This window comes from Cyphellophora europaea (assembly GCF_000365145.1).
Source record: "Cyphellophora europaea CBS 101466 unplaced genomic scaffold supercont1.7, whole genome shotgun sequence".
Taxonomy (NCBI): domain Eukaryota; kingdom Fungi; phylum Ascomycota; class Eurotiomycetes; order Chaetothyriales; family Cyphellophoraceae; genus Cyphellophora; species Cyphellophora europaea.
The window spans coordinates 1,586,268-1,600,594 of NW_008481813.1; the positions used below are offsets into that span (position 1 = coordinate 1,586,268).

Below are 14,327 nucleotides of genomic sequence, written 5' to 3' on the forward strand. Positions count from 1 at the left end.
GGAAACCTGCGTAGACCCCCAAACCAGGATCGGCCTAGGCAGCGCAATTTGGCAGAGCTGTTTCGGGGACATTGCGCCGAAATAACATCAATCTGCCTTCTTCTGCCCAGGACTGTACTTCCTCTTTCTGGTGAGCTTTCATTGCTTGGTAGCCGAAGACGTGCTGGAGGTGACATAGACATGAACACGACGCTGACCAGACTATTGAAACGCTCATGCCACGCGGCGTCCTTGAGTGGCGCGTAAGGAGTACATTGTCTGCGCGTCCCGCAATGCAATTTACGGAATCCCTTGTTCCCTGAAGGACAAAGACTGGTCGTCTCGATATGCGAGATACCCAAGAACGCAATTGCTTTCGAGTGACAGGGTGACAAGTCTCCCTGTCGCCTTGCAGGCAGACGTTTAGTCAAACGCTGTCGCGCACAATAGGCGAGTGCGGCTGTTGAGCGGATCCGGGCTCCCGAGATCCTGGTGTCTGGGTTACGAGCATAATCATCGGCACCCCGGTCTTTTGTCTCGTTGGCGCCCGGTTCCTGCAGAAATCCGGACTCTCGCCAACGTCGCCATTGTATTTCATCATTATTCCAAATCTTGCACTCGGCTCTTCAAACAGCTGAGTTCGAAAACTGGTGCTGGTGCTTGTGGCTCCGTACTGCCAGCTCTCGGAAGCGACGCATCCACAGGATGGCCATAAAAGCCCCACTGGCCATCGGGACCACATGACACACGTGATAGACGCCTAGATGCGTTTGTGTGGGGCCGAATCGCAAAGGGGATGGCGGCGCGGGCTCATGTTGGTGGACTTTTTGATGCAATGACGCCAGTTGTGAACAAGCGAGATGAGGCAGAGGCGCAGAGCAGCCTGACGATCGCCAGTCGGCTCAGCGGAAGCAGCAGGGTGAGCCAGGGGAGAATATTGTCGCGCCACTAATGAATGATACTCAGATGATCAAATTGAGTGAGCAGGATGATGAGGGTCAAGAATCAGTAATGACATGCATATCTTGCCGGTGGACAGTAAACTGGGACAGTTCCAGACATTGGTGCAAACTCTAGTCTGAGTACTCCGTAGGTGCCTGGAGGCTTGAGGGGGGGGCGTCTCTCGCGGCTCCATCCGAGGTGTGCGAGACTGGCCGAGGAGAAATCCACGCCCGCAGCCACCCGTCGATCAGGGACCATGACCACCAAAATAGCTGCCCCCGTTCGAACTTCTGTACGCGCCTGTTGCAACGGCTTCTGCTCACGGCATGGCATTCTCCGGCCAGCCCGCATTTGCGGTCGGAACAGTACCGGAAGCTGCTCGAGTTGCCCCTTTGGCCATGTACATCTTCTCCGTTGTTGTTCCATATGTCTCCCCCATGCTCTGAGGCAGTGTTGGCAGCACTAGGGTGTTTGTCTCGCTAAGCGACGTGAAGGGTGGGTCGACACGGAAATTCGAGAAGGTCGTCGAGAACGGCGCCAGAAGGAGTGGACCAGGCATCAAGCCCGTCAGAGGTACTCCGTACAGGCCAGGGTTCGCCGCCTCCATGCTTGTTGTCGGTCGTCGCGTCAAGCCTCGAGCTGACGAGTGGCTCAGTGGACACTAGGAGAATATTCTACGCGAGGTCTGGTTGGTTGATGCCCCCAGCTCATCTCTTCTCCTCGTAGAAATCTCAAGAAGCGGAGAAGCCGAGGCGGCGCGGCCAACGAGGGAGCTATCCATCTGTCGTCTCTACGCCGAATTGCGGCGTCCGGAACTAGCAATCCCATAAACTTCTAGCTGTAGAGGCCTGGTCGATGTGTGTACGGGAACCGCCTCCAGATCTCACTCGAGACTGTATGCACTTCAGGATCGAGACCCTCACACTCTCCGGGCGCAACCCTCCCCCCGACCACCCCTCCTCGCCGTCACCGCTGGGTTTTCCCGCTGGGGCATCATCACTCCAATTCCAGCTCCACCATCTGGCCTGGGTCTCCAAGCCATTCCGGTTTCTCTCTCGCCTTCGACCTGACCTTCCTCGTGCTGGACCCCAATATTAGCCGGCACGCGCCTCCGTCTTCAGCTTATTATATTCTTTGTAATTGGGGTCAACTCGAGACTATTCGAGCTGTCACAGCTTTCTCGGCCCGGTGGATGCCTACCAACCATCTCCATCCACGCTAGCCATCTGGCTCCTCCCCAGTACCTTGTTCGCCGCTCGTCTCGCGTCTCTGCATCTCTGCTCTCGTACAGAACCGTCCTAGACCGCCCACATCAAGGCAGCTTTCTCCCGATAGCCCGACAGCCCGACAGCTTGCCCGCTCTGATCGCCAGGAGCCTCGTCCCGACTTAGATGCAATCTTCCACCTTGGAATCATCCACCACTCTCGATTAGCCTATCCGAACCTTAGCTCCATCGACGAAACCTGCCAGCATCTGCACCACACTTCAATCCTGACTGGTGGCGACTGCTCTCTCAGACCAACGGTGCCACGATCTGCTACACGCACAATCAGCACATTGACGACCAACACGAGCCGTAATTCCTCGCTGGTTTGCGGAATACTTGGAAACGACCCAAGTTCTCGCCAGCCACCTGCCAATCATCTCGCGGCGTTACCCACTCACCAATTGTGGGAAATATGTCGACTTTACTTCCGCATCATCCTCTGATACCGTGATACCCCATCTCCCATCATGACCAACTCGCCTCCGAGTCAGTCAGGAGGGAGGATGCCGGGAGACGCTCGCCAGAATTCCTTTTCAGGCCCAACTTTTGCTTCTTTGGATCCCCGCAATCACCGCATTGACACACTCATCAACGCTCAGGCTCATCAGCCATCTGCGAGTCCTTCAGCCTTTGACACCTCGTCTCCAGTGTCTCTCGACTTCAACTTCCCCTTTGGTGGCAGCCCCAACGACAGCAGTAGTGGCGGTATCGATGCGCCTCCCGAACTCCGCATGCAAGGTCACGGCCAGTACTCCAACCGTGGCTCCATCTCGGATGCTTCGCGAGGGCCGGTGCCCAACATGTCTCAACAGCATCGTCACAGCCTGGCTAGCATCGATTCCGCTTTCGACCATGACCTGCTCACTTCCGGTGCCTTGAGAAGCTGGAATGCCGCTCACCCCGGTCACCCTCATCAGATAGTTAGCAATCCTGACGACTCACCCAAAGATGTAGAAGAAGAAAATAATGACCCTTCCGCACAGAAACCCAATGAGCAGTCCCCTTCCGGAGGCGGCGCCAGCCTCGGCCTCGACCAGGACGACAACAAGCCCGCCTGGTCCGAACTCAAAACCAAAGCCGGGAAAGAACGCAAGCGCTTGCCTCTAGCCTGCATCGCGTGTCGACGCAAGAAAATCCGCTGCTCCGGCGAGAAGCCGGCTTGCAAGCACTGCCTACGGGCGCGCGTGCCCTGCGTCTACAAGGTCACCACCCGCAAAGCTGCGCCGCGCACCGACTACATGGCCATGCTCGACAAGCGACTCAAGCGCATGGAGGATCGCGTCATCAAAGTCATCCCAAAAGAAGAACTCCCCGACCTGTCCGCCACAGGCCGCGCCAGCGTGAAACCACCACTGCCAGGTTCCGCCAACGCCCCCAACACCGGCACACCCACGTCCGCAGGCGCGAAGCAGAAAGATCCCGGGAGCGCGACAAAGAAGCGCTCCGCGACTGAGGCCTTCAACACCGAGCTCGCAACCTGGACGGGACCGAACCGGCGATCCCACACCGTACCTCCGCCCTCCACAGCACTGACCGCGAGCGGCCTCGAAAATAAGCTCTTCCTCGAAGGCGCCGACGCCCTACCCCCTCAGTCCCTACAAGAGCACCTCGCCGAAGTCTACTTTACCTCCTTGTACGGCCAATCCTACCTGCTGCTGCACAAGCCCTCGTTCCTGCGCAAGCTACGCGCAGGGACCGTGCCGCCCGTACTAATACTAGCCGTATGCGCCATCAGCGCCCGCTTCAGCACGCACCCCGCCGTGGCGACGGAGCCGGCATTCCTGCGCGGCGAACAGTGGGCGACTCCAGCGCGCCGCATCTGCGAGCGCCGCCACTACGAGCCGAACATCACCGTGCTCATCAGCATGGTGCTGCTGGGACTGCACTATTTCGGTACGTGCGAGGGTGGGCTTAGCTGGGGTTTCGGGGGCATGGCGATGCGCATGGGATATGCGCTGCAGCTGCATCGGGAGCTAGAGCGGGAGCCGAACATGCGGCCTACAACAAGTGGGGCCCAGGGGCAAGGACAAGGGCAGGGAGCCGGACGGCAACTGCAACAGGGCCATGTGCAGGGGAATGGATCGGGGCCGCAGGGTGGAGCAGGGGCCAACACGACGACAACGAGCAACGCAGCCACGAACACGAATACTAATACATCATCTAACACTAATACCACCACCACTACTACTACTACCACCACCACCTCGGCCACGCCTTCGAAACCGACCACCCCCGAACTCTCCTTCACCGACCGCGAAATCCGCCGTCGCACCATGTGGGCCTGCTACCTTCTGGACACATTCAACAGCAGCGGTACGGAGCGTCCCTCGTTCCTCTCCGAAGACTACTTCAGCATCCAGCTCCCGATCAAAGAGTCACATTTTCAAATGGAAATTCCCGGCCCGACCGAGGACCTGGACGGCAACGTGCACATGCCGCGGACGTCCAAGACCAAGTCGGACCCTCTCGCCGCGTCTGCCGAAGCCGCCGCCCTGGCCGCCGAAGCCAAATCCAACATGGGCGTCGCGGCGTACGTGGTGCGCGCCGTCGTGCTGTGGAAGCGCATCGTCAAGTACCTGAACCTGGGCGGCAAGGCGCGCGACCCGCATCCGATCTGGGATCCGCTGTCCGAGCACGCGTCGCTGGCTCGCCAGATCAGCGCTCTCAAGGCGTCCCTGCCCGAAGACCTGCGCTACACGCCAGAGAATCTGGCGGCGCACGCCTCCACGCAGTTGGCGAACCAACTCCTCCTCTTGCACATCATGCTCGCACAGAGTAGCTTGTTCCTGCACCGCTTCGCCATTCCCACATACCCCTCGTCACGCGCGCACCATACGCCGCTGCTGGCATCAGGGATGCCCAAGCCGTTCCTGACCTCGGCCGCGCAGACCGTCATCGACGCTGCAGCCGCCATCTCTGCCCTCTTGGCGGAAAGTGCGGGCCACACGTTGACCGTACCGTTTGCGGGCTACTGCGCGTATGCATCGGCGACGGTACACGTGTGGGGCATTTTCAGCCGGTTACCGAGTCTGGAAGCCAGCTCCAAGGAGAACCTGAGGGTCAACTATCGGTACTTGACGCGCATGAAGCGATATTGGGGCATGTTCCACTATATGGCGGAGAGCGTAAAGGAGGCGTACCGGGGATTCGCTGATGCAGCGAGTCGGTATGCCGGAAACGCGACTGCGGCGGGGGCGGCGACATTATTGAGAACCCGAAGCGCCGAAAGCGGCACCATGGGGAGCGTGAGTCCCGGCTTGGAAGCTGTTTCGAGACAGGGCACGCCAGGGCATACGCCGAGCCATAGTGCGAGCAGTACGGGGGCTGCGACGGGAAAGCAGATGTTCCAGTACGGCGATTGGTTCGACAAGTATCCGCACGGTGTGAGCGAGGCGGAATGGGAAAGCAGCCACCTGGAGTTCCGGAAGGATGGGGCGGGTGGAAGCGAGGCGGTGATGAGCCAGCGGAGTGAGCTTCAGAGCGTTGAGGAGTTCTTTGCCAGCCTGAGCCCGCCCAGTAAGGCAGACGAAGCCATGGGTGGAACCGCGCAGGGGGCCGGCAGAAACAAAAAGGTAGCCAGGCGCAGAGGTAAAAGTGTTGCTGAGAGCGCCGGAGACGCCACCGGAAAGCGAGGGTCGCAAGCTGCACCGCAGATGCAAGGGCAGGCAGGTCAGCAACGTGCAAGTGTGTCGATACCACCCGGGGCTCAGCGACCGGGATTGCTGCGGCAGCCATCGGATCTGACGCTGTCAACAAACTTCCCTCATGCCACCGACCCATTCGATTTGACATCTCCGACCATGTATCGCACGCCACAGGTACCGTCACAGTCGCAATCAGCGGCCGACCCCTTCAGCGCAACATTCCCATCTCCAGGAAGCGCCCATCCCGGACATGGCGGTCAGCAGTTTCCTTACAATTTCAACCACGCGGTGCCGAACTTGGATCGGCAGATGGTGTTCGGTGCGTATGCTGGCATGGACCCGAGCGCCATCACTAGTGCAGCAAATGCAAGTGGAGGGACGACTACGTCTCCCGGCTCCACATATCCTGGTCAGTGGGATCAGGCTGGTATGGATGTCAACGGCGGCTTCGGCGGCTTCGATGGCATGCCGGGCGGCTTCCAAGGCAACGTGGGCGGAACGGCATGGTTCATGCCATTCAACATGGAACCGCCGAACTATGGCGCGATGGGAGACGAGCTCGGCGGCGGAGCGCTTGATGGGATGGACTTCAATTTCAGCCCGGACGTTGGTATGGGGAGTGACCCCGGGGCCGCAGGCGAGCACAGAGGCAGTTTCTCCACACAGGGTGGGCCAGGAGGTCCCGGATGATGCATGACGCCGACGATAGCGCTCCAGGAGCAAGACTGCCTGACATTTTGTTCATATGAATACACTTGAATCCGTGACAAGGGGGGAATCGAGCTGGCCGTGAAGCATATGGGGAATCTGGTCAAAAATCCACTTTTCTTGTGTTGAAGAAGCCGTTGAGACTTCAATTGTCCCACTCCTCATCGTAGGAATCTATTAAGCGGTTCTCGGCTTCGGCGTCGCGGCCACGGCCTCGAGCATTGCCGTTGCCGTTGCGGTAATCGTCAGCGCCAACGCGGTGGTAGCCACCTCGTCCGCGGCCACCAAAAAGTCGTTGTACGGAAGGCATGCTTTGGATGCATGAAGAAAAGAGGATGATAAACATGTCCTGTCCACGTTGTTAGTAGAATGTAGTGACGGAGCAGCGCTCGCTCATACCGAAATGAAACCAAAGAGCCCAGCCCATAGGGCATAGTTGGGTAGTTGACGCCAGCCACGTTGATGCATGACATTCCGCTGGTAAACAACGCCACCGATCAAGTAGACCAACAAAGCGATACCTGAGATGACGAGAAAGACCCCGCCGGGGCCGAGGGTTCCAGATTCGTGAGAAGCGGTCGTTCCTCCACAGGCATGTCGACTCCTCACCTCGAAGATGTACGTGCAGTGGTCGGGGGTTCCGAGAAAAGAGATAGCAGGCCGAGTTGAGAGTAGCGGCGACGTATCACACGTGAAGGACATCATGGTGGTCTTACGCCTTGTTGCCGCCTTGCTCTTTTTGCGATCATCATCGTCGCCACCATCCACGATTTCCCGAGGAGTGGCGTGATGTGTCTGTATAGGATAGCCATCTTCGTCCAGGTCTGGACATGGCGAGCCCATAGTATAGTTCAACAGGAGCTTCTTCCCGCGGAACAGCAGCTCGTTGTTCTGTTGGCCAATGCTGATCACATTGTCGTACCGGTCTGTGTAGTAGGCAGACACATTGGTCCACCGGCTCTCTCGGATGCCTACAACATCTTCCAGTCTCTCCACAACCGAATCGCAGAAATTCAACGTAAAGTTGTACGGATAGTCGTAGCCTTTGGCATGGTAGGACTCGTTGGTGGCAGCCTGGATGTTGTTGCCATCAGTGGACAGGGTCAAGGAGCGAAGGTCTATGAAGGAACCGGTCGAAGGCGAATGTATGGTACATGGCTTCGGAGGAGGTTTATCGTCGCTAACCGCGGTCGTCGCATGGACGAGACATAGTATTAATGCCAGGCCAGGAGTGAAGAGCATTTTGCTGAGGACAGCTGGGGGCGTCGGCTCCTTTTGATCGGACGCACAGCTGCCGGACGAAGTGCGTGGGGGTCCGGTAAACGAGAGGATAGAACGGAAAGAACACAACTGCCGTGAGGTCGGAGCTCACGCAGGAAGACTCGTGGAATATACTAGTGGCCTGTTGGATGTAGACACAGTAAGGCGCAGGGGTCTAAGGGAGTCTCACTATCGGCATTTGCATTTGCACGGCACGCCGTGGCCCGGCAGATAAGTTCCAGGGTTGAATAATCCAGCCTTGTCTTGGGCGTCCCAAGGCTGGCATTTGGGGGCTAACATGCACGATCGAGGAGCCGAGAAACCGAGAAACGCGCTTAGCGTTAAGCGGGATGGTGAATCCCTGAGCTTGCCCCGGAGCGGGCGCGTCCCGAGCAAAAAATTAATGGTGACCTCACCCGGCGTCTTGCTCCCCGGCGCGGCTGCGAGAGCTGTGAGGCGCAGGTGTTTACGTCCCAAGTACATATTTATCGTTGAGCTAGTCTATACTACCGCACTACTGATCAGAGTCTTCCTTTTGGCGTTCAAGACAACATGGCGCACAAGCACAAGAAATCCGACCCATCACCCGCCGCCGCGCTGCTTGAGGAGAAGCATGGCTATGAGTTCTTTGGACCGTGAGTACATTCGATGATACCCCAGCATCCAATATTGACACGCACAGGCCTGGCGCTTTTGCCATCACATTCATCCTGCCTCTTCTTGTATTATCCTCACTACTGTTCTGCAACGAAGTTTCCGGTTGTCCTGCGCCCGGGCTGCTCAACCTCCGTACCTTGACGCTCGAGAAGCTGAAGGCTCAGACGCCATGGCCTGAAACCGGAGTGATTGGTCTATTCGATATCCATGCCATTGGCTGGACTCTGGCATACTATGGTTTGCTGGTCGCCTTGCAGCTCATCCTCCCAGGACACGAAGTCGAAGGAACAAAGCTGTCAAACGGTGCCAGGCTCCGCTACAAGTTCAACTCGTGGCGCACAACTCTAGTCTTTATTGCTGGATTGTCGACCGGCACTGTTCTGTATGGCGCCGACTGGATTGTGTGGACCTTCATTTGGGACAAGCTGGTACAAATCTACATCGCCAATCTGCTCATCGCCTACGGCCTGGCACTCTACTGCTACATTGGCTCCTTTACTGTGCCGCACCCAGATCAGGCCAATCCATCGAATCGCGAACTTGCCAAAGGTGGCCACAGCGGCAACATGTTGTACGACTTCATGATCGGCCGTGAGTTGAATCCTCGCTGGGACATTCCGGCGTGGCTGCCACTTGTTGGAGGTCAGCCGCTCGACATCAAGCTCTTTATGGAGATGCGGCCAGGTCTCATGGGTTGGATCATTCTGGATTGCGCATATATTGCTCACCAGTACAAGCTGTACGGCTATGTCACAGACTCCATCGTCTTTATCACAGCATTCCAGGCTCTGTATGTTCTGGATGCGATGTACATGGAACCTGCCATTCTGACCACGATTGACTGCATCATGGACGGTTTCGGCTTCATGCTGTCTTTTGGTGATGTCGCGTGGTTGCCATTCATCTATTCGATACAAACCCGCTACCTTGCAGTCCATCCCGTTCAGCTCGGGGTGTCCGGCGTTGCTGGGGTGCTTGCTGTAACCAGCGTTGGCTACTACATCTTCCGCTCCTCCAACAATGAGAAGAACCGCTTCCGCACCAACCCCAACGACCCCAAGGTTGCTCATTTGGAGAGCCTGACCACCTCGGCAGGTACCAAACTGCTCACTTCAGGCTGGTGGGGAACTGCCCGCCACATCAACTACCTCGGCGACTGGATCATGTCATGGTCTTTCTGCTTGCCAACAGGATTTGCTGGCTATGTTGTCCACCGCTCGGTCAGTGCTTTGACTGGAACGGTCACCCTCGACGTCGAGCAGGGCGACGCCAAGGGCTGGGGCATGATCTTCACGTACTTCTACATTATCTATTTCGGCGTTTTGCTTGTTCACCGCGAGCTTCGGGACGAGGCCAAATGCCGCCGCAAATACGGGAAAGACTGGGAACGATACTGCCAGATTGTGAAGTGGAAGATCATCCCATACGTTTACTAAGCCGGGGTCTAACAAGTAGAGAGTTATGCATACACGACGATGCGATGTCATTGACGTGAACTCTTGCGGAACCTTTGTTTTTATGCCCATCGCTATAATAGTTATGTTGAGGTTTTGTGGACTCATGTACAAATAACATCGGAAAAGTGGGTACATTGGGGCCTGCGATTCGAGTCCAAGCAAACTCTCTTACAACACTGACATCCCTTTTTGTTTCTTCACTTATTCATCGACCATGTGCTGTTCATATACTTGATGACCAGTCTTGCAGAAAAGGTAGCTCAAGCTGCACTTGACTGCTTCTCTGCCCTCCCACAGAAATGTAAGCCCCGCACTGCTGCCGGTGGGCGGAAGGAGTGGACGCCCCTGGCTGCGGTGGTGATTAGTCGCGGGCATGACGATGCCATCGTTGAGTGTCTCTCCCTTGGGACAGGGACGAAGTGTCTTCCGGCCGTCGCTGTACCCAATTGTCACGGCGCCGTCTTGCACGATTCGCACGCTGAAGTATTGGCTCTTCGTGGCTTCAACCGTTGGCTCCTGCAAGAAATTCACTACCAGCTCGTTAACTTGAACTACACATCGCCTTACCTTATCCGGCAGATACCACGAGAAGGCGATCGACACTCCAAACCTTTCCGTCTCGCAGACGATGTCTCGCTCTATTTCTTCGCGACCGAAGCGCCTTGCGGCGATGCTTCCATGGAGTTGCTGATCGGTTCCAAAACTCCCGAAGATGCAATTCCATGGGAACTACCCAGTTCAGACAGTTCGCTGCCCGGCAGAGGACACTTTTCGATACTCGGCGCAGTGCGGCGAAAGCCAGCCCGGGCAGATGCACAGGCGTCCATGTCGAAATCGTGTTCCGATAAGCTTGCCATCAAGCAGGCAACCAGTATCCTCAGCTTCCCTGTGGACTTGTTGGTGCAACGAACCCCGAACACATTTCTATCCGCACTCATCATTCCCTCTAGTCAATACAACGAGACTGGGTACCATAGAGCATTTGGGCCGACAGGCAGGATGCAGAGCATCGACTCTGACAACGTGCTGTTTTTCAATGTCATCAGTCTGCCCCACAACGCAGTTCGGTTCCAGTTTGAGAAACGTCGTAATGACCTGGAGCCCGCAAAAGCGAGCAACGTGTCTGCGCTTTGGATTCGCGGGTATAACGAAATCGCTGGTCATTCCATCGAGGTGCTCCTCAACGGTGTCAAGCAGGGCTTCAAACAGTTTGAGCATCACCGAGGTAAGGAGAGCATGGTCTGCCGAAAACAGATGTGGCTGCAAGGTTCCATTATCATTCGACTGCTGCAAGTAGACGCTCTGAATGATGGCACTCTCAGCTACAAGAACGCCAAGAACGACCCAGCTCGTTCAGCCTGTGTTGAAATACGGAACACAGCCACCCAACGCCTCGGCAACTGGCACAAGAATGCAGGCGATGATGCCTGGACCTTGACGTGAAGCAGTCACAACGGCCACTGGTTCAGCGGAACCCACAACAGTGAGCCCGAATCTGGGAGCGGGAACGAACAAACGGCTGGACAGAGTCGATACTCCTCACGGGTTCATCAAAAGTCTCACGTTCCACCAGGTGAATGTGCGTGCTCTCTCAGCCCTCCGCTGAGGATAGCGCAGCCATACATCCAAGTATCCACACTAGCGGAGGGCTCCGGCGATGAACGGCCAGAACCGACGGCTTGGGATTCTAGTGTCAGTGACGGCAAGCGCTTTTCTAGACTGTCAACATTCGTCACCGACAGAGGATCAACGGAGTTATCGCAACGCCCGTGGAGGCACTCTAGATCTTCCACGCTGGCAGACCCCGATTCATACATGGCGAACATAATCACAAGCGACTAATGTGAGCGGTACGACTTAGTCCTTGTCTATTACGGAAAGCGATGTCTTCGGCATCAGACAAAGTTGAGCGGAGCTGCTTAAGTATACCAGCAGTCACTATCACACCTGCTGCCTCTCACTATGTTCTTGCTCATACAAGACGATTTTCAACCTGATTCATCACTAATAAGCTGTATGATGTCTTTGAGGGTAGGCGCCCACTATCTCGGAGTTCGACATCTTGCGACAATGCATCTTTGTTGAGTCAGGAGAGTGGTCTCCTAATTTTAAACAAAGAATGCCGCTTGGTTTCACGCCTTTGTTCTCTAGGTCTGTCAACGACTCAACGTGCTAGAGACCTCTCCGGTACTTTACTTGCGGCAAGGAGCGATCGCAGGCCTCCGAAATCTGAAGAAATTGTTCTTCACTTTGGCTTCGGTTTCTTTCAGCTTCTAGTATTCACTCCACGCTCAGGAAGTCTAAGTCCGGCGTCGGGAACAGGCAGAAGCCGATTGAAGTTGCCAAATTTCTCTGCTTTGTATCACTTCCAGGCTCTTGAGCATGGCCTTTGGGTGTGAGCAAACAACACTATCTGGACAGAAATCAGCAACACCTCCGAATCGCAAAAAGAAAACCACAGCAAGACTGTTCACACCAGTCAAGAAGATAAAAACAGGTGTGACTCAACGGATCTCCTTAGGTCCTAGACCTCAGCGAATTGTCAAGCCAACAGCTATCGTCCCGTTGAAAGTCAGAGGACTCCAGAGCCACAAAGAAATTGAGATTCAACGTTTCTCATCGAATTCGAACGCTACAGCTGTCCTTCTAGAAAAGGCCGGCCCACACGAAGGCTTCGAAGAAGCGAACGGACGATCAGCTAAAATGGGTCGATCAAGGTATACCACAGCAAAATTCCGTCAACAGGCCCGGCCTCGCCGAGAAGCGCAAGCAGTATTGCCCGCGATCGTAGTCGAGGTCAAACAACAGTCTTGCGAAGATGTTGACATGACCGACATCTCCAACCTTTTGGACATCACAGCTGCCAGTACCAAAAACAAACCTCAAATCTATCACGAAAGTCCGCAAAATGTCAACATGCTTGACAGCTTCTCAAGTGCAAGAAAGAGTGCTGGCGACCGATCGAAGCGGAACGTTCACTTCACAAACACCGACCAAATCCAACCTTTCGATAAAATCCACAAGCCAAAAGACGTCAAGTTGCTACAGGCATCAACCCAAGCCACGTCAGAAAGGTTATCTTTCCTCCGCAACCCCAAGATGTACGACTCCGACATCCGTCTGCAGGTGTGTGGCTCGAAGCTGAAAAGGCCGGTGCTTCTCAACCTTGCAGGGACAAAAAATATGGATGCTTTGTGGAAGGACGTACAACTGCTGCGAAAAATTACAACACGTCCTCAGCAAGTGCTGTTCCGGCTGGAAGAGGAGAGCAAGCCCATGGGCTACGACACGATGGAAGATGAGAAACGCCATAAATTTGGCACCAGAGCTGACACACAGTTTCCTGCGTTCATAACAAGATGTCAGGAGGCTGCAAGGGCGAAGGTAATGGCTTCTGAAGAGACGGACAGTGGCATGGGTGCCAGAGTCCGTGGAAGTGGAGGTGTGAGACGTAGCCGGCGCCTCATGGGTAGCGGTGTTGTGGGTGTCATTGAGCTAGTCTGGAAGGAATAGATACCGTAGCTTATCTAACGGCATTCATAAACAATACTGGCAATGAATTCCCGCTGCGGTTACAGATACAGTATGTCTTGGATTGCTTCAGTATCGAATGTCACAGTGTTCAACATCCTACTCCTGGGGGCGCACAAATATCGACAGAGCCTCCCTCCAAAACAAAGGCTCGCGGGACACAAATACACCAATAGCTAGTTGCTTGTCCTGTTTGACAGACAAAGGACGAAATTAGAGCTTCTAGAACAGCAACAGAGACATTGACCAGATGAGCCAAACTCCTGTGGCACCGACTACCGCCTTATAATGTTGAAGCAACTAAGCTTTCGTGCCTTTGAGGTCTTACCGCACCGCGCTGCAACACACATTACCACATCACCAGCATTCCCACTCTCAGAAACCGCCACTAACATCTCCACCAACACCTTCAACCCCCGTCAAGCAATGCATCGCCCCACATTCATCTCCCGCCCAGCAAGATACCACAAAGTCCCACACACCAGCCCCAGCCCCAATTCGGACACCACACACCAGCCCATCCCCCCCGAGGACCTCACGTGCCGCCGCTGCGACGCACCAGCCAACGAGCTCGAGCTGTGCCGCCCATGCTCGCGTCCGATGCCGGCCAGACTGCTTGCAAAAGTGAAGCGAGCACTGGCTTTGGGGCAGAGGGCGAAGACGAGGTTTAATTGGTGCGTGTTTGCGGTGAGGATTAGGGAGGAGTGGGCGATGGGCAGATCGGAGGGCGAGGAGAGGAGGCGGAGGCAGGCGGAAGAGCGGAGACCTTTGGTTCAGAGGAGATGAGCGGATGATGAGGCGGGACTGGTGGTCCTGGAAGGGAGAAGGAGGAGGCGGGGGTTTGGGAGGCAGAGAAAACTTTGGGCTTGGAGGGGATCGAG

The 14,327-nt window shown here is 55.8% G+C and overlaps 5 protein-coding genes across 5 annotated transcripts; 4 read left to right on the plus strand and 1 right to left on the minus strand.

Moving 5' to 3' along the window:
- Positions 1-2,692: 2,692 nt before the first annotated feature.
- Positions 2,693-6,523, plus strand: HMPREF1541_07706 (uncharacterized protein; the record flags this gene model as incomplete). The annotated part of the gene is made up of 1 exon (XM_008722029.1): positions 2,693-6,523. The coding sequence occupies one exon, from the start codon at positions 2,693-2,695 to the stop codon at positions 6,521-6,523; it is 3,831 nt and encodes a 1,276-aa protein (XP_008720251.1).
- A 163-nt stretch (positions 6,524-6,686) lies between these two features.
- HMPREF1541_07707 (uncharacterized protein) lies at positions 6,687-7,783 on the minus strand (the record flags this gene model as incomplete). Its single annotated transcript, XM_008722030.1, has 2 exons — positions 6,687-6,890; positions 6,941-7,783. The coding sequence occupies 2 exons, from the start codon at positions 7,781-7,783 to the stop codon at positions 6,687-6,689; spliced, it is 1,047 nt and encodes a 348-aa protein (XP_008720252.1).
- A 570-nt stretch (positions 7,784-8,353) lies between these two features.
- On the plus strand, positions 8,354-9,894 carry HMPREF1541_07708 (uncharacterized protein; the record flags this gene model as incomplete). The annotated part of the gene is made up of 2 exons (XM_008722031.1): positions 8,354-8,436; positions 8,484-9,894. The coding sequence occupies 2 exons, from the start codon at positions 8,354-8,356 to the stop codon at positions 9,892-9,894; spliced, it is 1,494 nt and encodes a 497-aa protein (XP_008720253.1).
- Positions 9,895-10,149: 255 nt separating this feature from the next.
- On the plus strand, positions 10,150-11,358 carry HMPREF1541_07709 (uncharacterized protein; the record flags this gene model as incomplete). Its single annotated transcript, XM_008722032.1, has 1 exon — positions 10,150-11,358. The coding sequence occupies one exon, from the start codon at positions 10,150-10,152 to the stop codon at positions 11,356-11,358; it is 1,209 nt and encodes a 402-aa protein (XP_008720254.1).
- Positions 11,359-12,297: 939 nt separating this feature from the next.
- Positions 12,298-13,428, plus strand: HMPREF1541_07710 (uncharacterized protein; the record flags this gene model as incomplete). The annotated part of the gene is made up of 1 exon (XM_008722033.1): positions 12,298-13,428. One exon carries the CDS (start codon positions 12,298-12,300, stop codon positions 13,426-13,428), a length of 1,131 nt encoding a protein of 376 aa, XP_008720255.1.
- Between the last annotated feature and the right edge of the window lie 899 nt (positions 13,429-14,327).